This window comes from Canis aureus, chromosome 15 (genome assembly GCF_053574225.1).
Source record: "Canis aureus isolate CA01 chromosome 15, VMU_Caureus_v.1.0, whole genome shotgun sequence".
In the NCBI taxonomy this organism is placed as follows: domain Eukaryota; kingdom Metazoa; phylum Chordata; class Mammalia; order Carnivora; family Canidae; genus Canis; species Canis aureus.
In genome coordinates, this window is record NC_135625.1 from 44,134,700 (window position 1) to 44,160,070 (window position 25,371).

Below are 25,371 nucleotides of genomic sequence, written 5' to 3' on the forward strand. Positions count from 1 at the left end.
TTAAGTCTTCACAGCCTGCAAGGGGAGTGCTGACGTCTCTGTGTTTCAAGGCCAAACCTGAGGCACTGGGAGCTAACCTGTCCCAGTCCAAGGCACTGAGGGGCCAGGGAGGCTGCGGCTGGAGCCAGGCCACAGGGCTGGGCAGGAGGGAGCGGGTGCCGGCTTCCCGCCCCTTCTACAGCCTCCCACCCACAGCTCCTTCCCTGCAGGTTCACGTCAGTTCATTTGCGTAAAGGTCTGTGCTATTAAAATTTCCTGAATGAAAAGGTCTGTAAGTATGTTGATATGTGATACCTAGCAAAGCCTAAGTATGGAAAATAACACCTTGAAATCATGAATAAGACTCCTGTTAAGTGAAAGCACACTCTTGTTCAGAAACTCACAAGAACTGAAATACATTTTAAAAGACCCAAACTTAGGATGATTTTTATTTACAAAAGAGATTGTTTTGTTTTACAAAAATTACAAAAAACAACTCTTAAAAATAGAAATAGCTTCTCAGACTCTTGGGAACTACTCTGAAGCCACTAAGGAATTAGAACTCAGAGGTTTTCTTCTAAGCATCATAAGGGCATCTATGGATGCTGTATGTCTTCATAAAGAGGTGCCAGGGCCCTGGGCCTTTCCTCTGGTGGCAAGGGCTCCGGTCAGGCCAGCGTCTGCAGGAGCAGGATCTTCTCGTTGATGCAGAACCTGTGCAGGACCACCATCAAGTTCTCACCACAGCGGGACACCTGGCGCTCCATGGCCAGGCGGAAGTCCTCCTTCACACCTTTGGTGATGCCCCGAGTGACTGTGTGGTGCCTGAGGGCAGCGACAGGGAAAGAGACGCATACCACACTGAGTGCCAGCATCACCGTTCGGTGTTTCTGGGGCAGAAGTAGTAACATGTGTCTGAGCATTAAGCACAAGTAAAAAAATTCAAAAAGGAAGAAAAGCCCTAGCCAAACAATCCCCCTGCTCATTCCTTCTCAGAGAGACATAGAACTAGAGCGACATTTCCCCTACTCAATAAAAGGCCAAACATCTAAACATCCGGTAAATGCCAGCCGCTCTGCTTCTGAACTCCTGCAGCCCTGACACCAGGCAGCCCTGTGCTGACCTGTGCACAGCTCTGTTCACTGTGGGCCAGCGGGGTCCAGGCCACAGGGCCACACAGGTCATGTCCAGACAGGCCAGCCGAGTGCAGAGGTGGGAGCAGGGAGGGGAACCAGGAGCCACCACACTGAGCTGGGGCCTGGGGCCTATGTGCAGCCTCTGGGGTTGCAAGTGCATCTGTCTCCTGGCAATACCAAGAACAGGACAGCTCTGCCAAGTGCTGAGCCCATCCAGACTCACGTCTGTTGGGGAAGCAGCAGGAGGAGTTGGCCGTCCCAAGACAAGAGCCTGGCAGGGGTGGGGGGAGAGAAGCAGACTCGCTGAAAAGCAGCCAGTGCCCTGCAAGAGCCTGCTAGAGACCAGATCTGGTTCACGTGATCAGGAGACGTGCACGTCTGTGGGAGGGTCAATGGGAGCCCAAGAAGAGGCTCTAGCTACACCTGAAAGCTGTGAAGAGGAGACCACAAAAGAAATCCCAGAAAACCAAAGACATCAAAATGAAGAAAAGAAAAATATAGCGAAACTCAGTGGGTCGTTAAAAGGAAAGGAGCTCTAACTACCAGGTCAGTACTTTAGATCAGTAGTAGACACCTCCATTCCCCATTTTGATTGCCTAACTTCCCTCAGACGCGGTAACAGAGATTTAAAATTAGATATTTACATGTTAGCCAAAACAAAACTGTTGAAACCACTCTAAAACGTTCCTGGTGTTGTTGTTTTAAACTTGTGTATCATCATATAAAACAAATACAACAGAAGTAAAAAAGTTGCAATGCAACAGAAGGAAAAACAAAAGGCTGTGTGAGGGTAGTAGAGATTACGGGACAGCCTAATGATGCCAACGGGCATTTGAAAGAACTGCGCGACCAAACAGCAGCAGACCTGCGCAGAAACACAGTTCCTTGTCAACATTCCGGTGTCAGTGAGGCTGAGGCCATGACTGGCAATAGGCACAGACCTATTTAAGCTGTCCTGAGACTCTGTTCTTCTGGGTCCTGGACGGCAACCCCATGGGAGCCAACCCTCAAGCACCCGAAAGTTACTGCTATTTGCAGGCAGCGAGCTAACAGGCTTTGAAAAGTCAAAGCAAACTCTCCCCTTCGTGCTAGTAAACCTAGAATACAATGTCTGTCCTATTGATCATGGTTCAATGGTACTGCTTCTATACATTAAGGCAGTACAATTCCACTGTACTTGTCTCATTCCTATCCAGTCTCTATGCCTCTGGGGAGTCTGGATGAAGAAGACTATGAATTATTCTGTCGTTCACAGGCAGGAGACATTGGCTGGCACATGCAAGATACCAAATATTTTCAGTTTCAGAAAACTCAGTGTCAGTGGTAGGAAAATGCTGTGCTAAGGCCTGGTTAGACCACAACATCAACACTGGTCCCTAATTAAAAAATCCATGATGAAAATTTACTTCAGATGGGCTTCGGCATTCTTCAGTCTGTAAGACTGAATGCCTTGTGTTTTACCAAATAAATCGAAGTCTAGGGGCCTGACCCTAATGGGCACTTCACCTAGCACAGTTTTAGATCTTTGTTTTCCAGATCCATAATGATTTTTAAATCGAACACAAAAAACACTGGCAACTTATGGAAAAAAAATAAGAAATGTGACAATATTACAACCAGATGGTTTTGCCAAGGAATGCAGAACAAATTAAAGAAATAAAAAAAGCATGAAAAAGAGCGCTGAGGAACGAAGAGCTGAAGACCATGGGCGGCACAACATGTTGACAAAACGGCACACTATGAGCAGGTGTGTTTCCACTTGGTACCTGTCAGCAGTCTGTATGCTGGGCTGAAGCACAGGTAAGAATTCCTGCTGCAGTAACCCCATGGGAGGGCTAGAAGGCCTTTAAAAAACAGCAAACAGCAGCATTCAAACACCCACACCGACTCACCCTGCACTGCAAAAACAACACGCCAGAGAAAATGCACAAGACCAAACAGACTATACAGAGTCCCTCGAACCTCCACGCCCCCGCCCCCCTGCCTCCCAGGCTACGGCAGAGTCTTTGCGGGGGGGGGGGGGGGGGGTTGAGGGTGGGTGGCTGAGGGAGAAGCCAGCGGCCCTCTCCCTGCACCTGCCACTGGGGAACATCCAGAGCATCTTGATCCTGGGCCCTGAGCTCAGCCCACTTGAGATCTGGTGTGAAAACAATCAGCTGTGCCCCTGCCAGTCCCAGAGATAAACCTGGGGACTTCTGGCATCCATCTCTGCCATGATGGAAGCCCCAAATTGAAGAGGCCCTTCTGAGAGGACTCAGAGGGGCTTGGCAATATTTTTGATAAAGAATGGTTGAGTTGGAAGTTCAAAAAGTATTGAGAAAAGGAGCAGATGGGGAAAAAAAGAGTCTGGGGCCCACAGCTTTGCAGAATTTGTAACAAAGATTTAGTGCACAGGACACGGTTTTTCCATTTTCATCCAGCCTAATGCAACTCAGGTACCGCAAATACCAGCAGAGAAATAGTTCTCTATTTTAAAACGTATGAGAAAACATCTCTGTTTCAGGGTCAGTCGGCGGGTGCGCTAGTAGTTGGTACTGACCCGCCAGCATCCGAACAGACCAGGACGCACTCACAAGCTGACCCAAGAGGAGGGCTGTACACTGCTCACAACACCCTGGCCTCTCAGCTGGAGGCACCACCCACAAGGGCTTCGATGGCTTCAAAGAATTTGTTTCGAGCCCAAAGGGAAAAGGAATATAGTTTTACTCAAGATTTGGATCCTAGTCCCCTCAGGAAAAGCTCTGTGGCTTATGCAGCTTGCTTCTCCTGCTGGTTTAGGCCTAAGTAATTTGAAATGCAGGTGTCAAAGGAACTTTGAGACTCGCATAGGGAAGAATGGGCAAATGTCTACAAGGCTAGCTCACTCACTAACTATCCCTATTATTGCTTCCAAATGGATGGGTTAGCAGGTTTCCCAAGGTGCCTACTGGTCTTCTACAGGCAGTCAGAAGCAATTAAAGTTTATATTGCCCAGGGTGGGAGAGCATGGAATTCTCCTTCGAAGCCCAGAAATGCATGCTACACATCCTCACCTCGCCCTAAACAACCCTTCAGAGTGACACTATCTGCGTGTCCAGGACAGTGCCTGCTTTCATTCCTTATCCTTGGGGTTGTCTGCATGTAACCAGGTCGTTGTTCAGCCCAGTACAAACTGGCTACACCTCTAGAGGAAAGGTTCCATATGATGAAGCCTGAGATGCAACTGTTGATTTTCTAACAGTCCACTCACTCACATTTTCACAGTTAAGCACTATCTGAAGTGAAGTATCATCTATAAGTTTAAAATGTGGTTGATTTTAAGGCTGTTCCTATGTTATGATAATTTGTAAAGTGAGTGTTAATGTGAATTAACTGAAAAGCTATTAATATTAGGTGTGTTTTATATATCCAGCCTCAAAACCTAGAAATCTTATTTTTAAGCCCACAAAAGGGGATACCTAAGCTCCCATATCAACAAGTCATCATTGTTCTCGAACACTGTCAGGAATATTTTAACCATGCAATTCTTCTCCCCAGAGTTCACTTGCAGTCTTAGGGAAGGGAATGGAGATGGGAGGATGAGCATGGCCACCCCATCTTGCCTAAGCAGCCTAATGCATAAGTCTCTCATGTTTCCAAAAAAGAGCATTTGCTCTTTTATTTTAGATGTTTAGAATATTTATAATATTTACAAGATGAAGAACTAAAAGCCCACTTAATCTCCCCATTCCTTAGAATAGATTCCATAAGACCCTCTTCTCAATAGCAGTAATGTTCACTTTGCCCCAAATTACTATGATTATAAATATCGAGAACGCACATCTCATACTTCCTTCTCAACATTTCTAAGGCTCTACAAAGACAGAAAAAGATGTGGATTTTTGCTCTCCACAATTGAAAACTCGTTCATTTCACAATTGAGAGAAAAAGGACAAGGTTTTCAGCTTTCACAACACTCCCTTCTCACTTGGGGCTCAGTCTCTTGCAGTGACTAACACTGACTCATAGCCATGCTGAGTCTGCAGGACGCAAAGGAGAAAGTATGAAAATAAAGCTACACGTGGCATTTACAGCACAGAGGATCTATTGCCCAAACTACAATGAGTATTGAAGGATAGAAGCAAGATTTATGAGCTATTTAAAAATCATAAATGGTCACTAACTTTGTCTAGGGTGTGGGAGGGCCTGCCTGAGACCAGGCACCCCACCACTATTTCTTGGGGCAGGCGTGTTTTTCTCAAGAGGCACCAGACCCTGCCAGTTTCCCGGGCGCTATGCAAGCAGTGACGACTGCTTGGGAAGGCTTCATATAAATACTGAAATCCAAGTACAGTTTATAAATAAATAAAGTCTGCAGTTTTTCCTAATCTACTACAACTCTAAGCATGGCTCTTCTTAATTAAAAACATTCTGTCTAACCGGAAATGTATAGGATTAATTTTGTAAATTTTGTAATTAATTACAAAATTAATTTAATTTAATTTAATTTAATTTAATAAAATTTAATTACAAAATTAATTTTGTAAATTTTGGAAAGGAAAAGATACTCTGAATGAGACTTCTGTTTAGTGAAAGGGTTTTAAAAGTGACAGAAGTACCCCAATTTAAAAAATGTTTTATCAGAAATGTAGTTAAGGAACCATCAGGTTTCAGAAGGACCTAGACTCCAATCTACTCAAAAACAGAGACCAGGTTTGGATTCCTTTCTAGGAAACTTCTCAAAGCTACAAAACTTACAGATATTTCTGACAAGCACATGAAAGGTGAGCACTGGAAGAGCAAGACAACATGCTTACTTGATCAGCATTCCTTGATTGGGTAGCAATTCCAGATGAATTTTCCCACCTTCCTGAGTTCTTAAGTAGGCGAATTCCTCCAGCATATCGATATCTGCAGGTCAGATTCAGGTTAACCACGTGCAGAGACAAGGTGCCCCCTCTCTTGGAGGGCCAGGCTGGCAGTGACTGACTTGCCCATGGCCACCCCACCAACTGGGTCCGTACCAGAACCCAGGTCGGTCTAAGCCCCAAACTAAAGATTCTTATACCAACTATAACACCTCATAAAGAAAAATAGGTTTCCATACAGATTCTAAATAAACAGATTCTATATGGTCCTAACAGCAAAATCTTTTGATTTCTGAATGCAAAATGAAAAAGGAAGTGGGGGTGCTGTATCCCCAGAAACCGTTTAAGAACTACCGCCCTAAAGCACATGGAAAGGATAGCATGCTCCTCACTGTTCAAATGTGGTCTTTCCCTACAAGGGTATGAAACACAATGCTCCCAGTTGTCCAAAGCAATGGCTGGGCTGGGCAGCATGCGTGGTGGGTTCTCAGTGGCAGCTGTTAACAGCTGGACATGGTGCTCTACCAGCTGACCCCAGGGGACAGTCAGTTCCCCCCGGGGAGGCCACTCTGGGCCTCTTAGGAACCGGAAGCCTTTAATGTAGGCATCTCAGTATCTTCCTAGAAGTTGCTAGAGGTGGAAAGTGGAACTGAGTTACCGGCTTTTCTGATTGCTTTTGTCACCGCTATGAGGCCTTTTACAACTCTCATAGACCAACTGCCACAGGCCCATTTTTAATGGTCATTCTTTCTCTCTTCCCCCCAAATAGTGAAAACCATTATTTCTACCTGGAATGATTGTTTCACTTTTGTACCATGCATTTATTCTAAAAAAAGAAAAAGAAAAGAAAAGAAAAAAGTCAGGATTTCTTATGCTTAAACAGGAAAAAGGATACTTGTAACATAATTGAAAAAATTCTCATATTGAAAATTTCCTTGTTGGCAAATCTTATTGACGGCTTTCAAGAAAAGATTCTCTCCCCGCGGCCACTCTTGCTGAAGCAAGACAATCACATGCCCCAGGGCCATGTCGTCCCTGCTGTCTGTGAAAGCTCGGAGCTGCAAGATAAGGATTGGCACAGACAAGAAAAGGAAGAGGAAATACAGGTTGCTCTTAAACATACCAAATGTTATTTCCTAAAACAAATGCTGCTCTAAGAAACTGTGAGACACGGAACAAAGTAGAACATATACCTGCTAGGCAAATATCACACTGCCTTCTGAAGGGTGGGTCCTATCCAAAGAGGCTGGAGTTCCCTCTGTGCTACAGACACGGGCCCTGGCAGCGGGTTCAGTGAGTGCCCTGACGGGAGTGGGGCGTGCACCCTGTGCCTGAAGCTCTGCCTTTGGGGCAAGGGCGAGAGAAGCTGAGGGGCTCTTCATGCCAGAGAGAGGAAGTCGGGGATTTCTGTGAAGGGGGCAGTTGTGGGGAGAGGGTGGGCAAGAAGGCTGGGAAGGGAGAGAACATGGCCTGGGGAGAAGGCAGCAAGCCACAAGGAAGGAAGCAAGCGGCCCACGGAGTACAGAGGTGGCCCAAGTCCCTCAAGCTCTACATGAGCTGCTAGGTCTCAAACCACACTTTGAATTGTTTGTTGCCTCCAGGGATTCTGAGGATGCATAAAGGCTGGGAGTTCTGGCCCTAAAGCAGAAACCCAATACTGCTGTTCTCTGGCTCACAAACCCGGTGCTCAGGTCCGCTGGCAGCCAGGGGCCTGGTATTCTTCCAACAGCCTGGAAACCTTCCCAGCAATGCTGCGCCTTTGCTGGTGTTTGTCCAAAGGCCTGGAACCTTTCACCTAACCCCATCTTTATGATCATAAACTCATCATCCTTCTAGGAACCCAATAGCAGGTGTATTCTCTTCTCCTAGCTAATAGATCCCAACATACATTAATTCATAAAATATTTACTGACCATCACGATGGGCCAGGTCATTTGCATAACTGTCCCACAACTACCTGTAAACTGCTCGAGAATGGGGATCATTTCCTACTCATTTGTGCCCAGTGCCATCCACAGTTAGTATTTGTTCACTCCTAGCCCATGTGCTCTCCCCACAACACCAAGACACTCCAATTCGTCAGAAGAGGGTTTCAGATGGCATTTTGTGCATGTCAATCAACTTTCAGCTTACCTTAAAACAAGCCAGCATTAAGTGCAGGCAGTACGGCATGATAGCCTTGCTGGTACAAGGCAGCAGCTTCAGATCTGAACCTGGGGACAAAAGTCCACAATACATCTGTTATCAAAGAAAACAGCTTTGTGAAGCGTATGTTTAAGAGGCTTTCCAGAAAAAAAGGTAAGCGACAGTCACCTGATTGCAAATACAGTTAAACCACAGTTATATTTAGTGATGGCGAAACTGGTTTTTGAGTGATCTCTGGATTTCATTTATCAATCCTCTTTTCTAACCTTTCTTAAATACTTTTTATGAAAAGACATTTCAAATGTAGAGAAAATTATATAGAGTGTTAGAAACACCACTGTGCTCCACACTTAGTGGTCTAAAATGTTAATGTTTTGATTTCAAGATTTTAACCTAAGGTCTCACAAATTTAGTGGAAACCTCTTGAGCCCCTTTTCAGATCACAGAAGCTTCCCTTCTCCCTAGAGTACCTATTTTTCTGAATGCTTCATATTCCTTTGCAACACCACTGAGGGAAGTTTTGCACGTTTTCAGTCTACTACATACCTGGTGTCATATTGTACACATCCTCCTGCAAACTGTTTTCCATACTAATACCTATAGATACCTATTTGATTTAGTTCATTGGCTTTCAATGTTTATTCAGTATTCTGCTATTTACATGTGGTGCAATTCATTCAGTCATTCTTTTACGGTGGACAGTGGATTTTCCAACTTTTCACTATTACGTACAGTGCTGAAATAAACATTCTCACGTATATTTTCTTGTGCACTTACAGGGAAAAAAACTTTAGGCAATAGTTTTCAAACCAAAACCTTAATCCTTTCATTTATGGCATGTGCTCTTTATATCCTAAATCCTTTGCTACCCTGAGCACAAAAGTAGCAAGAAGTAATGGAGATCCTGTATATATATATTTACAAATGTTTATGTACCTAAAACAAAAGGTTCATGAAATACAATTTAAATTTGCCCTTTTTACAGGAGATCCATTTTGATCACAGTAACTTATGTTGGTATTTTAACTTTAATGTGACTTAAATTTATTCACCTTTTCCTTTCTGCTATGTGCTTTTTGTGGCCTAAATCCTTTTCTACCTAAAGGCACAAATAATTTTTTCTGTATTTTCCTCAGAAAGCTTGGAAGTTTTACTTTTCGTTTTTATTTAAGATTTTTATTTTATTTTATTTTATTAGAGACAGAGAGAGAGGCAGAAACACAGGCAGAGGGAGAAGCAGGCTCCATGCACGGAGCCTGACGCAGGACTCGATCCTGGGACTCCAGGATCATGGCACGGGCTGAAGGTGGCTCTAAACTGCTAAGCCACCGGGGCTGCCCTACTTTTCATTTTTAAATCTTGAAATTTAAATAATTTTTGTGTAGTGTGAAGGAGGGACCACATTTTTGTTGTTTTTACATTTGGATCAATTGTCCTAGCACCACTTATTGGATAAAATCATTCTTCACCCACTGAACTGAACTATCACCTGTTTCTTGGTTCTCTGTTGTCTCATCTGCCAGTCTCTATGCCAACACTATACTATCTTTATTACTATAGCTTTAAAATCAGCTTTGAAGTCAGCTAGGCCCAGTCTTAACCCAGCTGATCTGTTTCTGTTTCACAGAGACACATACTTTTTGAAGGGGTCAGGGCTATCCTTTTTTTTTTTTTTTTTAACCTTCCATATAACCTTAAAGAACGTCAATAGTGATCAAGACTCATGCTTTTGGGCACCTGAGTGGCTCAGCGGTTGAGCATCTGTCTTCGGCCCAGGGTGTGATCCTGGGGTCTTGGGATCGAGTCCCACATCAGGCTCCCCACAGGGAGCTTGCTTCTCCCTCTACCTTCGTCTCTGCTTCTATCTCTCTGTCTCTCATGAATAAATAAATAAATCTTAAAATAAAATAACAAAATCTTAAAAAAAAAGAAAAAAGACTGTCATGTTTTCATCTTCTAGGAAATTTTATGTCCTTATGAATCTACCTACTAGTCACAAGACCTTTTCTTCTAAAATATGTTATCACTTTAGCTTTTCCATTTAGTCTTGGCTCCATTTCAAATTAGTTTTTGTGAATAATATGACATGCAGCTTCTTTTTATTTCTACACCTTAGGCCCTTTGTTCCAGTACCACCTGGTCGAGGATGCCTTCCTTTTTCCAAAGAATTACTCTGGTGCCTTCCCTGAAAACATCTGACCTTATTTGCGTGGGTCCTGGATTTTCCACTCTTATGCCAATATTGTCTGGATAACCGTAGCTTTATATTTAAACTCTTGTCATTAAGTAAGGTAAGTTGCCCAGTTTTTGTTATCTTTTTCAAAACTGTTTCAGCTAGTCTGGATTGCACTTCCCTATAGATTTTAGAATCAAATCTGTCAATTTCTACCAAAGTCTGCTAGGATTTTCACTGGAGCTACAGATATATTTGGGGAGAGAAGTAGAACCCTAACAAACATGATCTATGAAAATGATTTTGCACTTTTCAATAAATTTATCCTGAAGTATTTTATGTTTATGTTATCCTATTTGGAGATTCCTAAGGCTTTTCTAATGTAGCCACACACGTAGCTGCAAACAAAGGCAGTCATATCTGTGAATGAAGACAACTGTTTTCAACCTTCATGCCTTCCTTTTTCTTGCCTATTGTGTTTGCTACAGTTTCCAGAATGCTAAATTGAAGTGGTAAGAACAGACACTCTTGTACTGTGGCTGATCTTGGGGAAAGCTTTTGCTATTTCATAGTTAAGGATGATGCTGAGGAACAACTATGTCTAGTTTGCTAAGTTTTTTTTTTTTTAAATCATGAATGATAAATGCAAACATAATGGAATCTTATCTGCATTAAAAGATTCATATGAATTTTCTCCTTTACTGTGTTAAAGTGGTGATATTACAGTGATTGATTTTCCTATGTTAAACCACCTTTGCATTCCCAGTATATTTGGTCATATGTGTTATCCTTATTCAGTTTGCTTTAAGATTTTTTGAGGATTTTGGAATCTATGTTTATGATGGATATTGGCCTTTTACCGTTCTTTTCTGGTAATGCTCTTATTTCATTTTGCTATTAGGGTGACGCGGGCCTTAAAAACTGAATTCGGAAGTGTTCCCTCTTTCTCTCTTTTCTCAAAGACCATGTGTAGGATTGGTGTTATTTCTTCCTAAGTGCTTGACAGAATTCACCAGTGAAGCCATTTAGATCTGGAGTTTTGTGGGAAAATTTTTAAAAACAAATTTAGTATCTTTGAGAGATCTGTATCTATATGAAACATTCATATTTTCTATTGCATTTTGTGTCAATTTGCACAAGTTGTGTTTCTCAAGGAATTTTTTCCATTTCATCTAAATTGTGAATTTACTGGCATAAAGTTATTAATAATTTATTCTCTTAATGGCCTTTTGGTTTCAGTAGGATCTGTTGTGACATTCACCCTTTCATTTCTGCTCTCAGTAACTCATGTTCACTTGCTTCCTGGGTAATCCTGTTAAGAGCTTATCAATTTATTTTTTCAAAAAAGCAACTTTTAGCTTTGTTAATTTCCTCTATTTCATTTTCTATTGCACAGATTTCTGCTCTTATTATTTCTTGTCTTCTACTTTTCTTGGGTTTCACTTGCTTATCTTTTTCTAACTTCTAATGTGGAAACTTAGAACTCTGATAGTGAATCTCTCTTCCTTTCTTATATAAGCATTACAACTTACTGTATATAGTTTATTAAGCAATGTGCTACTTGAGGTGAAGCTCAAAATAGTCTGAGAGAGAAATGTCAGGAGACACTTCTTAACTAACCGTCTGCAAGTCTTCCGAAAATTGGTAAAGATAGGATAAGTAATTCACGGATATTATTCAGAGATAACAAACTTGAGAAGTGAAGAGAATCTTGGAAGAAAGACAAATTTACAGCTGCTTATGAAATCAATGCCAAGGACAAGCTTGGCAGGGATTAACTTTTTATATAATTTGTCAAACCCTGCAGATCATATAGTATTATTTCATCAGGAATCATAAAAAATTTCCCAGTCTTGGGTCCTAAAGCCGTATTTACAAAGTAAGAATAAAACTTGTCATGGTACCTTTTCTAAATTTGGGCTTTATTTTTGAGGGTTCTTCTTGTGATTTGCTTCCATCTTGAATGGGGAGTACCATGTAGCACATCAAATCAAGGACTTTTTCACATGTCATCTAAAGAAGATCAGGTGAGAAGGTACCAATTTGAAATTTTCTGATTGAAAGCAAATCAACATAACACTAACATACATGTAGCATACAACTGGGCAACCTGTGCACATGGAGGTTCGTAGCACTGCCTCAAGACTCTTTGTAAGATCATTACTGTTTGCTCAACAGCAAACAGAAAAAGTAACTGAGATCGAATTTAGGCACTAGACCTTTGAGGTAATAACAACTCATTCTTTCCTGTTAAAACAAAAGAACAGAAATTAAAAATTAATGAAATATTAACTAAACTACCAACATGTTTAACAATAGAGTGGCATCCAAAGGAAGTATATCCATCTTAAAGACATTTACTAACTCTCTGAAAAGAAAAATCAACAAAATGGGACATAAAGTAGAACTAAATGGAATGATATAGAATGTAATTTAAAATGAAGGAGAAATATACGCAGGCTAAACTAGCTGGAAACAGTTCAGGTCGGAAGGTTACCCTTATCTAAGCCTTAAGGGAAAAGATTTGGAATGTAGAAAAGAGAAAAAAGGGTTTTCAGAAGAAAGGACGATGTGAAAAAGGGCTGGGTATTTGTTAGGTGATTACGTGAGGGGAAGGAATGCATGGTTTAGGAAATAAACAGATAAAGTGGTCCACAGCAGTGGTGGAGGCTGAGGAAGGCCTCAAGTGCCACACAACACAAAGGTTGCTTTCGATCCACAGAGTGGATCACCTACGAGTCCACCTGTTCATATTCTAGTGAGAGCTAGATTTCATTTGGGAAGCATGTTCTATGGGTCACACAACCTTCTTATTATCCTCATTTTACAGATAAGAAAGTGCAGTCTTAAACTCATGCTTCCCAGTCTTAGCACACCCAGAAAATGTTTGTAAGGCTGCTCAGAGCCAGTAGCACTGACCTGGGGGCTCCAGCTGCCCCAAGCCACAGCCAGCTGAGAGCATCGGTATCTTGGTACATCTAGAACCCAGCTAAGGCCACAGGGTGGTGAGGCTCTAGCTTTAAAAGCCTGAAGGTTTGGTAGTTCAGGACTTGAACACTGGAGTTTGACAGCTCGCTGTGATAACTTGCCCCAGGTCACAGAGCTAGGAAGTGGTAGGGACACAATGTGTCCCCCAGAGTCACACACCACCATCCTTCAATGTACACCTCCAGCCAATCCTTTCCTTAGATCCTTCCTTGACTACCCGGACTCTGGTGAAAATGCTCTTCCCTGAATGCCTACTATGCCTATATCACGGACATACTGCTTAAGTATGTCATTTTTAACGTTCTCCTATAAATACTTGTACTTTTCTCTGTAACTCACATTATATGTTCTGATGCAGGGATCCCACATGCCCCAAACCCTGCTTATACCTCCACCCCCAGCACACAGTTCAACTCTAGGCACCTAGGTAGTCAGTATTTCGATTAAGTGGAAATAATGATAGCAATCTCATAGAAAGCAATGACTGTAACTTAAGAGATGGAAAAAGATTATACACAGAGCAACTCCATTTAGAGCCAGGGATTAGGGTCCTGGCAGAGGAAATAAAAGGCACTACACCAAAGATACTAAGCTTCATGCTGGAAGACTCAAAAATATTAGCCAGAGTAAGAGTTAAGAGTCAACCCACGACTCTACAGTTTTACATCCAAGGGCCAGAGAATGAAGGAAATTCTCATCTGGACATGCTGGGTCGGAGCTGGAGACAGCTGCAGAAGCTGAGAGTCAGGAAGCAGGTTAAGGTAGACACTAAGGATGCAGGCCTAACACCGATCAGCTTTAACACTAAGGATGCAGGCCTAACACCGATCAGCTTTAACCCCAAAGAGAATAAGTTCATCCAGCTTATTTAAATCTATTTATTTTATATTCCCCAATATGATGCTGAACAGCAGTGCCTTGTGTAGTCTTTAATTCTACGTGATATATGGGTATCTGGGTAGGTAATTATGTGTTCTCCTTCAAGTTCTCAGGAGGAATTCACTGGAATGAAGATTTAGGTACCTGATAATTACATAAAGAATGGCAGAAAAGTATTTTCAATGCCATACTTTATATACTGTTTCCTCCTAAATATCATCATGGCAAATTATAAAACGTATTTCAAAATTTAAGTTTAAAAACTTAATTCAGGGTGACTAATCACAAAATAATCAACTTATCATATAGAAAGATGAAGAAATCAGAGTTTGAGTGTTAAGTTGTGGTCCTGAATTTATGCTGTATAAAGAATACAGAATGTGCTTTTTAATTAATTTAATGTACATTTTAATTGAATTCAAACCTTAATATTAAGTATCAAAGCTGTGCAAACTTTGTGGTTTGTGGTAGGTGCTAAGAGAGATTCAAAGGTAGAGACATGGTCCCCACCCTGTGGTAGGAGGGGCTCATGACTGCCGGAAATAGACTTGTTTACATGTCTGCTCTAGCAACACCCAGTAGCAGGTGTCCTCATCATGTAAAAAGAGAATCTGAGGCTCAGATAAACTAATGGAAATCCTCCATTCCCACCTAGTAAATGTCTTTTCTGTCCAAGTACAATAGGATTGATTTCTCTCTAAATGGTTCCAGATAAGAAAGTAAAGAAAAAAGAAACCCTCCTCCAACAAAATGGAATGAGGACAGAAAATCTGAAAAGTACTGAAGCCTAATTTCAGGGAAGACATAAGTAAAGAGAAAACAAAGTAAAACAAAATCATCAACATTTTTACCAACAGATTAAGTGATAAAATCCAGGCAGCAAAATCCTCTTTCAAATAAACATGCAGAATTAAAAAGGCCCTTCCAGGGTAAAGAGGAGGCCCCAAGGTAGCTGAGCACATCTGAGGGCCCTCCCCACTTGCAAGGCACACATTACTCACTCTGTACTCCCCTAGAGCAAAGTGGCAAGTTGCTAGCTGGATGAGTGCCCTCTGATGCTCCAGTGTTCCCTGTCCTGTGATCTGTGGCTGAGGAAGTGATCCCTGGAGAGCTGCTAAATGATGCAGGCTGGCTATTGCTTTTTTATATTGACCCTAAGAAAGACATACCAGCAAAGAGGTGAAAACCACCACCATCTAAAAAAATCTCCAGAGTTGGGGTCCCTGGGTGGCTCCGTAATAAGTTAAGTGTCTGACTCTTGGTTTCGACTCAGGTTGTGATCTCAGGGTTGTGAGATCAAGCCGAGTAGGGCTCTGCACTCAGCATAGAGTCTATTTAAGACTCTCTCTCTTTCCCTCTGCCTCCTCTCTGGGCTTATTCTCTCCCAAATATATTTTTAAAAATCTCCAGTTAATTATGCAACTAGCAAGCAACTACAAATAAGGTAGCTCTGTTTGATCATCTGAGGAGGAAAAAGGAGATTTAGCAATAATTAAACCAACTTACTTCAAGCTAGATGAAGGGTTCTCTATGGAGGTACTTGATATGGACAAAGATTTTTTTCTCTCTGGTCTTAATTTTTTTTTTAAGTTTGTTTGTTTACTTATTTATTTATTATTTATTTATTCATGAGAGACACACACAGAGAGAGGCAGAGACACAGCCAGAGAGAGAAGCAGGCTCCATGCTGGGAGCCTGACGTGGGACTCAATCCCGGGACTCCAGGATCACGCCCTAGGCCGAAGGCAGGCACTAAACCACTGAGCCACCCAGGGATCCCTATTTATTTATTTTTTAATAATCTCTATTTCCAACATGGGGCTTGAACTCACGACCCCAAGATGAAGAGTCACATGCTCTACCGACTGAGCCAGCCAGGCTCCCTTGGTCTTAATCCTTAAGACTAAATAAAAATCACACAAACTTTTAGGTAAAATATGTCTTGGATATGCCATTTCTTAGAAATATTTTACTACTAATGCCATTTCTCTTTATGTAGAATGAAGACAATTTCAACAACACAGGTTGGAAGCTCTGCATTTTCTTGGGGAATTATTAGCTCTCTCCATTCCAGGCATATGTAGCCCACAGGAGAGCAAGGCAGAAGGACTCCATCAGAGTAGAGAGGAGGAGGCGTGAGAAGTATTCATCTTTTATTGAAAAGTAAAAACCTTACTTTTACAGAGAGGTGTAGCTGGACATAGCAAAAATAACACAGAAGATATGGGCTTGTCATTTTGGAGTTATTTTGAGATGAAAGTGGACCATAATCGCTCAGAGCATGACTAGTCTACAGAAGGAACATTCGCACCTTACATGTTACAGTTGCGTCCCAATAATAATCATCCTGTACAGACACAGGAACTTAAAATACATGACTCTACCTGATAGATGATCATATCGGTGAGGAAGATTCTTAACCAAAGCCAAGTATCTGTCTTCCATGCCAAACAAATTCTTGTAAATTCTGAGAATTCAAAAGCAAATTTACCAAAAGCATGTTAACACAGAAGCCGAAAACAAAACAAATGCACCACAACCACAAAATTCCAAAACATGGATTGTAACTATCAACTCTGATTTCTAAAACAATGGTCTAGAATCTCAATTAGTAAAGTTAGAATGTAATACCTACCAGTAATGCGCAGGCACTATTGTTATCAGGCCTCAATATTTACTAAGCACACACCATGGTCCCAAGGGCTGTTCAAAATGTTTTTCACATATTACCTCATTTATCTTGTAAATTACTTTGTTTTCCTTAGAACAAAAGTATCATTTTCCTTTCACCCAGCTTAGATAATAAAGATATAACGCTAAGAGTTTTACTCATTTTTTAAAAAGTCAAGTTATAAGTAAAGGAAAAATCCCCCAAAGGTCACATACATGTTTGCAATTCTAGATGTGACTGGGAGAGATGGAGGGGTGCTGTATTTACCTAGAAAAAATGACACAACACATCTGACCAAGGGTTCTGTAGAGGTATGTGACAGCAGGCCAAGGGATGAAGGGCCACTGGCCAGAAGGAAAGGAAAAATACACTGCTGAATTCCAAAGTATGGCAAAAATCCACTACTTTCCTTAGTCAGTTGAAATAGTCAATAGTTATAAAACTCCCCATAGTTTTAAGTCTATTCTCAAAGGAAAGTGGGCTTTCTGTAGGGTGAGTTTTTCAGGCAGATTAAAACAGCATTACCTTTTGTATGCTTAGCTACATGTGACTAAGGAAGATACTAAGTCGAACAACTAAAAACACAGAATAAACCCAGCAAGAAAAAGAAGAGGCCAGCAATACAAATGTTAAAAGACCAAAATCTCTCCCTCAAACTCCACCCTAATCCTAATTATAATAAACGTTCAGAATAGAAGCTAAGATGTAAATGGTTATTTGAATATTAATAATTATATAATACACACTGGTAACACTGATAACAAATTAAACAGCACCAATATGACAGGCATGTTCTTACCCTTGTCAAGGAATTCCAGAGAGTAGAGCAACTCCCAGCTCTCCCTGGCTAGCTTAAAGCTATCCAGCACTTCGATGGAGTTAGCAAGCTCAGCTTTATTGACTATGATGTGACGATTCCTGCCTTTTGCCGAACAGTCTTCGTCGTCTGAACTCTGCTTAGAGAGGGTGAAAGAAGCGGAATTACAGTCATACATGGATGACCCTTCAACAACACAGGTTTGAACTACACAGATCTGTTTGCACATGGATTTTTTACAGTCCAGCACTGTAAATGTATTTTCTCTTCTTTATAATTTTCTTAATAACATTTTCTTTTTCCAGCTTTATTATAAGAATATAGTATATAATACATAGAACATACAAAATATATGATGATCAACTATTAATGTTATAGATAAGGCTTCTGGTCAGCTATAGGCTACTAGTAGTTAAGTTCTGGGGGAGTCAGAAGTTATACAGATACATGACTGTGCAGGGCAGGGGCCGGTTGGCACCCCTCACCCCCATGTTATTTAAGGGTCAACCATCCTCAGACACTGTTATGTTTATTACCTCCAATTCTGATTACTATATGGATTTTATATCAAAGGATACTATAATGAGTATCATTTTTTGAACTTAACAATTTGGCTTTAAAATTAATATAAATTTTTCATCTTTTCACTCTCACACATTTAATTTTTTACCTTAAAAACTAAGCTTATATTTTTCTGATAAATTCTAAGCTGATGTTGACTTCTAAGTAAACCTATGGGGTTAAAACTTGCAATAGTTTAAGAACATATCGATGTTATTAAAGCCCCAAATAAGAGTTTTACATTCAGAGATACAGGTAAAGTAGCATATGTTTTATAGTTTATTTTTCCATGTGTGAAATCATTTAATTTGCTTCGAAAGAAGTTTATCACGTAGAGGAATAAAATTAATGCCCAAATGCCCTAAGAATCAGAGAAATGACTTTTACTTGTCTTTTGTTCCCTATACATAGCTTCTCTCACGGCCAGTCCTCTCTAGCTCTGCTCTCCCAATGCAAAGTGTCGGCCGGGAAGTAGGTTTGCCAGTACTCATCTATTAATGCTTTCTGTATTTTACAATAAAGAGTCCTACTTTCCTTGCTCTTCATCTCAAGAAATATAAAATCAAAGAAAAGAGAGCTCTCAGAGAATTACACCTATTATAAGCACCAGTAAGCATGGTCAGACAGCTTGCCAAAAAATAGTAAAGGTAAAACAGCTCCACTTAATTTTATTTTGCTGAGAAATTCTTGACTCTTATTCCATCTAGATTATTTTACTAACTTAATGACCCAAATTAAATTCTCCATCATATTTTTACACCACTATGCTCATTTAAATCTATGTACAAACATTTCAGCTGAAAGCTCCATTCCTCAAGCTAATCTCAGAAAAAATAAGCACCTCCCTCCCACTACCCACCTTTCTCCCCCACTTTCAGAGCCTAGTATTATCCTGCTTATCCTTGATGCTTGGGGACCCTCCCTACCCACTCTATTTAGCTGCCATATTCTTATCCTCCCTCAGTAATGACACATACTCAAAACCTGTTAGGTATCCTGCTTCATCAGGGTCCAGTTCCTTGCCACATGTTGCCAAACTGAGAGAATATACTAATATGGATGTGCAATTCATTGTTCCAACATACAGAAAATATTCCTGCCTCAAAACAAGATTGGAAGTTTATGGAAGGGACCTCAGATATGGTGGGAATTGTTTCCAAACAGTTTCTGAAATGGATTCTAAAGTGCAAACATACACTCTGAAGTTTTGGCCAGATGCTGTAAGCAAGAACCCTGACTACAGGGAACATACATAAGTATGTATGGGTAGAGAACACACAGTCCACAGGAGAGGCCAGCGCCCCCACCCTCCCAGCCACCTGACATGTCACACAAGCCAGGGACTTAGGCTGGGCGGAGAGTGTACGCCTGTCTGAAGAGGGCAGCCTCCATCTGGCCCAGTGTATCAGACATTCCAATTACTAAGGAGAAGTCAGACGTCTCAACTATTGTGAGAAATCTCCCAATTTTTACATGCTACATAATGGAAAGAAACAAAACACTATGTGTAAGACAAGACAAGTCTATAGGCTGAGCTTTATGTCCTCTGCTGTGATGGCACACATAGACATGACTGGACTTGGGGCAGGTCAGGGGCAGACTGTAGGATAGAGTGAAAACCAGGAAAGATCAGTTAAAAGAGTAAAAACAAAAACAGATGGAAACCCAAGTTGGTTGGAGGAGTAGAGTATGAGAGCAGGGCCTCCTAGATGACCCAGGAGAGGTAAAAACAGAAGGAACCAGAGGGCCAGAGGGTTTAAACAGCTATTCCATGGCTGGACGCTGAGTCAGAGAAGAAAGACTGGGAATCTCTCATTCACTAGCTGCAGCTCAAGCACTATCCTGATGTCCAGAATAGAAGATGGACAACGTCCTTGGCCCCACAGAACTTGTACAGAGCTTATGAGGAGACACAGACAGTAAACCAGCAAATGACTAAACCAGAAAGTAGGCAGCAATAGGGGGTATGCAGAATTGAAATAAGAGTAATAGAGAAAACTGGTTGGGCATCTCTAGGCCTCAGAGGGAGAAATGCCTGGGCTGACAACTCAGTGACAAGGACACAGGCTGGTAGAGAGCACAGCTCGGAGGCAGACATCCAGGGGCAGGAAGGGGCTCAGAGCACTACAGCTGCTCAGAGAGGCCAGTGTGTCTGCAGCATGCAAAGGCCTGCTCAATAACTGCTCTGGAGCCAAAGTGGAGAGTTTGAGTTTATTCTGAGCATGATGGGAAGCCACTAGAGGTGGTAAAGCAGGGGAATGATGTCTGACTTGTCTTTAAAAAAACATCACTAGAGCTGTTGGGACAAGAAGAGACTGTAAGGAGCTAGAGTGCAAGCAGGGAGACAAGATGACAGCTCTTGTGACATATGGATGGCTTGGACAGGGAGCAAGAGGTGGTGATGGAGAGAACAAACTGATGGAGTTGTGTTACTTATACTGATTTGTATAGGGCATGTCATTGCTTTCAGACAAAACTAGTACTAGACAACCTATCATCCACATGGCAGGAAGGGTGTCTATGGTCTTAACATGAGGTGCCTGGACAGACTACACATTCACGGAAACCAGAGGGAGAGCTGACGGCATCTGGAAAAGCCTAGTTAAGCAGAGTTCTCAACCTGGGGCTCGTGGCTGGAATTCAAAGCATCTCTGAACTTCTGAAATTACTGGTGAAATTGTGCATGTGTGCATTTTCTGTGGGAGGAAACAAATGAGTTTATCAGGTTTAATAACCTCACAAGCCTTCAGAAAGGCTTCACCTTCTCTGCTCCATTCTGTACTACACAGCCAACTAGGACCTACAGGCCAGATGGTGTTTTTAGCAATAAAGTTTTCCTAGAACATAGCCACCTCATCTGTTTCCTATTGTCTATGGCTATTTTTCGTACTGTCACAGCAGAGCTGAGCAGCTGCAACAGAGACAGTGGGGCCTGTAAACCCTAAACTGTTTGTTACCTGGCCCTTCGCAGAAGTTGTCTGCGGACTCCTGACCTCCACTATCCTCTTACACACTGCACCTCCACTAAGCTTTCATTGAAAGCATCACTCTGCTGTAAAATAAGCTGAAAGATCACTGTTCTGCCCAGCCTGCTGCCTGGCCCCATGATAAGATCAATGGCTCCTCACATTCTCTGGCGTCCCACATGTCTGTGCAAACTGTCTTATCTTCACAAAACCCACCTCCCCAATTCCAAATGACAAAACCCTCTATATCCTTCAAGGCTGATTTCAAATGCTGACCTCCTTCATGAAACCTTTCCAACACATCTCCTTAGGTTGTAATGACTTTCTAGCCAGAACACCTCGGCCCTTTCCATTCTGAGACCAGGACTCAGCACAGCACCCTGTCTACGTGTTCAAAGCAGCTCATTTGGCTTTGCTTTTTTTTTTTTTTTTTTTTTTTTTTTAATTTTTATTTATTTATGATAGTCACACAGAGAGAGAGAGAGAGAGGCAGAGACACAGGCAGAGGGAGAAGCAGGCTCTATGCACCGAGAGCCCGACGTGGGATTCGATCCCGGGTCTCCAGGATCGCGCCCTGGGCCAAAGGCAGGCGCCAAACCGCTGCGCCACCCAGGGATCCCTGGCTTTGCTTTTTACCTTTAATTGATGCCATACAGTCATGACAGGTAGAACTAACTTATACCAGGGTTTCTTTACATCGGCCTTTTGGGCTGGACAAATTTTTGCTGTGGGGCTGTCCTGTGCACTGTGGCACAGTTAGCAGCAAGGGATGCCAGGGAGGCCTCTACAAAGTAGATACTAATAGCAATTCCGTCCCACCAAGCCATGGAAATCAAATGTCCTCAGATACTGCCAAATGTCTCACCTCCAGTTAAGAACCACTGATTTACATAGTAATTATAATTAAAAGACCCAAGCTTTATCAATTTAGCTCCAAAGCTGTATTTTACATTCATTTTCAACAAACCATAAACATATAATCTGTTAATCATATCTGAAAGGATTACCATGGTTTTCTCTCTTCCCTCAGCTAGTTTCCTCTTTTTATGTATATGTTTGTTACGATCAATTTCTACATCACCATACACATTTGACACATCCTCAAGAAGAACCAGTGGCACTTGGCTTGGGGCATTAGGACCTACGGATAGGGGGAAAACACCAATACTTAAAAATGCAGCGAAGAAAAGAAAACTTAGTATTAAGTGGAAGTTTACTCAGCAGTCATTTAAAATAAAGGTCATGAAAAAGTATGTTCAGTTTGATCTCAGGTAGACAAACATGAATACGAAAAAAGACTGTACAGATATACACCAAATTATTAATAAAGGTTCTCTCTCAATGACAGACTACAGGTCAAAGTTCCCTCTCTGTATTTGTTCTTATGTATATACAAATTTTTTAGAGTGATCACGAATCAGAAAATTAGTGAGACACTTAAGACTGTGAAGTTATATGTTAATACCTTATAGCTACAAACTCCAAACAAAACCTAAATATGTGAAAGACTAAGGTCATACACAAAAATGAGAGCTGTGTTATAGTGGATGGGTAGGTGATTTCACTCTTACCTTTCTATTTTCACATTTTTAAGAATTTATATGCAAAAATATTATTTAAAAAAATCTTCGTCTATTGCAAAATCTTTGTAAAATCTACTTCAGTACTCTGCTACATCTGTTGCTTTTTCAAAATAGAGGCACTAAATATCTGTATATTTATTCATAGTACCACTACATCCTCTGATATAGAAATTTTATTACTTAATTAGTTACTTAATCAAGTGGGCTCCATGCCTGGCATTGAGCATGTGAGGCTCGAACTCACAAACCATGAAATCAAGACCTGAGCCGAGATCAAGACTTAGACACTTAACCGAGTCACCCAAATACTCCAATACAGAAATTTTAAATGAAAATACATAGAAACTACCAACAACTTAAAAAAAGCACTAGTGTCGCCCCACAATTATTTGGATTCAAGAACAATGTTAAGGTAAACATTTTTATCTTCATCATTCCAGCTGAAGCCAGTATTTTGGGAGACTCTAAAGTTCTTCGACCAACCTTGGAATAGAGATGGTTGTATGCTGTTGACATACTGGAATGCATTCTTAAAGAAGACCAACATAGTGGAATAAACCACTTGGTTTTTATACTTTGCATGAGCTTCGTTATCAAAATTGTTCATGTATCTGCAGAGATCCTTCATTCTGTGTAAAATATCACCATAGCTTCTGAAAGATGAAGGATGAGAAAGATTATTTAATTACCCTGGGCTTTTTGGCAAAAGGTCTAGAGAAAAGCCCCAATAGAAGCATGACATTTAGCAAATGTAGCTGGAGGTATGTGTAATTCCCCTTCCAAATTAGAGCAGTGATCAGACCACGATAAAGTAGCTACTCTTTGCTCTGAATGCCAAGGAGTGCTTCCAGCTCTTGAGAGTTCATATTTCCGTTGGGAAATATTTTAATAAAGTGCACCCTCTTTGCATAAATACCAAGGTTACAGAAGTAACCTTGACAATAACCAAGAAAAGCGTATCTACTTATTATATGCTTTTTAAGAGAGCGTTTTTGCCTTTAAAGATCCTGGGACTACGATATCAGAAGGCTAGCTAAGCAATTCTGGAAATGAACAATTTTCTTACCGTCTTCCTTTGTCCATCTGCCATTCACATCGCATTCCAACAACATTTAAAATCTTAAACAACCTCTCCCAAGGGTCCACAATCTGGGACGATTTTTCAGTCAGCCCTTCTATTATATACTTCTGAGAGCTCCGTTTGCTAGGTGACATTAAATCAGATGCTTCCTGGGTACCTGGGAAATGAGAACAAAGTAGCCTACAATTATTCTTACCACTTACTATGTATGTGGTACTTGACAGAAAATGACAAAGTCTGAATCCCTATTCCAAAGGCAAGAGCACAGAATCACAACACATTATGTGTTTTAAAGACCCACAATTGGCCATGAGTATAGCAAGAAATGCATTTTGAGCTGTGGTATGTGGAGGAAGCTCAGTACACTAACATTATGGTTCAGCAAGTTGACTGTTCCAAAGGGTAAAACTGGCTCCAAAAGTCTCATTTCTTACTTGTAGTATTTTTTCTAGGAAATCACCTTTAGAACACTATCAAACTAGTATGAGAAAAACCAGAACGATGAGGGATTTCTGAGTTTGTAATTTACTAGAGTCTGTAAAAATAAAATCACAGGATATTCTCACTTACCTTGATGCTGACTCTCTATTTGAGTAGACCTAGTGACATAATTGATATAAAATTCAGCTGCTTTGTTTAAGTACTTATATAATAAATTGGCAGGCAATCGAACATCATGGTTGTTAATTATTAGAGGAAGGACATCACAAACTGTTGAAGAGGAAAGATAAGGAAAAAAAATTTAAGTTGTCTGTCTGCCCTACAATTCTGATAGAAACAAAATTTATTTTAGAGTTCATTTACTGTGGTATCTAAAATATATAGAAAAAAAAACCCTTTATGGCATATTTATTTAAAAACTGCAGTGCACAGGGATACCAGTGGATGGAGTTAGCATGGAAATCCATAGGCAGATTTTACATTATGGAAAAGGGCCTAGTTCTTACACTGGGCGACAATTCAGATGTTTATTATTATTTTTCATACTTACATCTATGACTATACATATTCTTTCGGATACCAAATATTACATAATAAAAATCCAGAAGTTGTTTAAATGTTTTTCGGACTAAAATAAACAAGGACTTAAATTTCCTAATATGAAAAGTTCCTTTCCTTTCCACAAATGACCTCATCCCTTAAATGATATTTATTCCAGCATATTCTACTCACCACAAGGAACTAAAACAAAATAAAAATTTTCTTACCAAATAATTTTCTAAAGCAGTTAACAGGAGATTCTTGTTCTTCAATAGTTTCAGCCTCTAATAATGCTTCCCCAAGGCCCACCTGTTTCAAAATATAATCACTTAAATGTGTTACAGTTTAAGATGTCGGAATTACATACAGAAATGGCTTTTTAAATTTACCAGTTTGTGTATGCCAACTTCCCCAAGAAACAAATACTCTCATTTTAAAGATTAGGAAACAAAGAAATACATCAGCCACAAGGCCCAGAAGGAAACCCCAAATTCATCTGACCACTGACTGCTTTGTCTTGCTTATTATCTTCTGAACTAGCAATATTAAAATGCTAACAAAATGTTTACAGAAACTAAGAGGAAG

General features: G+C 40.8%; 1 protein-coding gene across 10 annotated transcripts in view; it reads right to left on the reverse strand.

Moving 5' to 3' along the window:
• Window positions 1-398: 398 nt before the first annotated feature.
• Window positions 399-25,371, reverse strand: part of INTS10 (integrator complex subunit 10) — a 29,826-nt gene continuing 4,853 nt past the window's right edge. For 3 of the 10 annotated variants that reach the window (XM_077849399.1, XM_077849397.1, XM_077849406.1), the window contains 14 exons: window positions 25,014-25,095; window positions 24,376-24,516; window positions 23,791-23,962; window positions 23,208-23,377; window positions 22,149-22,282; window positions 17,597-17,753; window positions 16,511-16,593; window positions 15,128-15,280; window positions 12,164-12,272; window positions 8,075-8,154; window positions 6,837-6,999; window positions 5,891-5,984; window positions 2,882-2,959; window positions 399-804 (listed from right to left, as the gene is read on the reverse strand). In XM_077849399.1, coding sequence (XP_077705525.1) covers window positions 648-804; window positions 2,882-2,959; window positions 5,891-5,984; window positions 6,837-6,999; window positions 8,075-8,154; window positions 12,164-12,272; window positions 15,128-15,280; window positions 16,511-16,593; window positions 17,597-17,753; window positions 22,149-22,282; window positions 23,208-23,377; window positions 23,791-23,962; window positions 24,376-24,516; window positions 25,014-25,095 — 1,773 coding nt within the window. In that variant the 3' untranslated portion in view covers window positions 399-647. The remainder of the gene's footprint in view (window positions 805-2,881; window positions 2,960-5,890; window positions 5,985-6,836; window positions 7,000-8,074; window positions 8,155-12,163; window positions 12,273-15,127; window positions 15,281-16,510; window positions 16,594-17,596; window positions 17,754-22,148; window positions 22,283-23,207; window positions 23,378-23,790; window positions 23,963-24,375; window positions 24,517-25,013; window positions 25,096-25,371) is intronic. The other 7 variants (XM_077849400.1, XM_077849398.1, XM_077849403.1 and 4 more) reach the window with 4 other exon arrangements.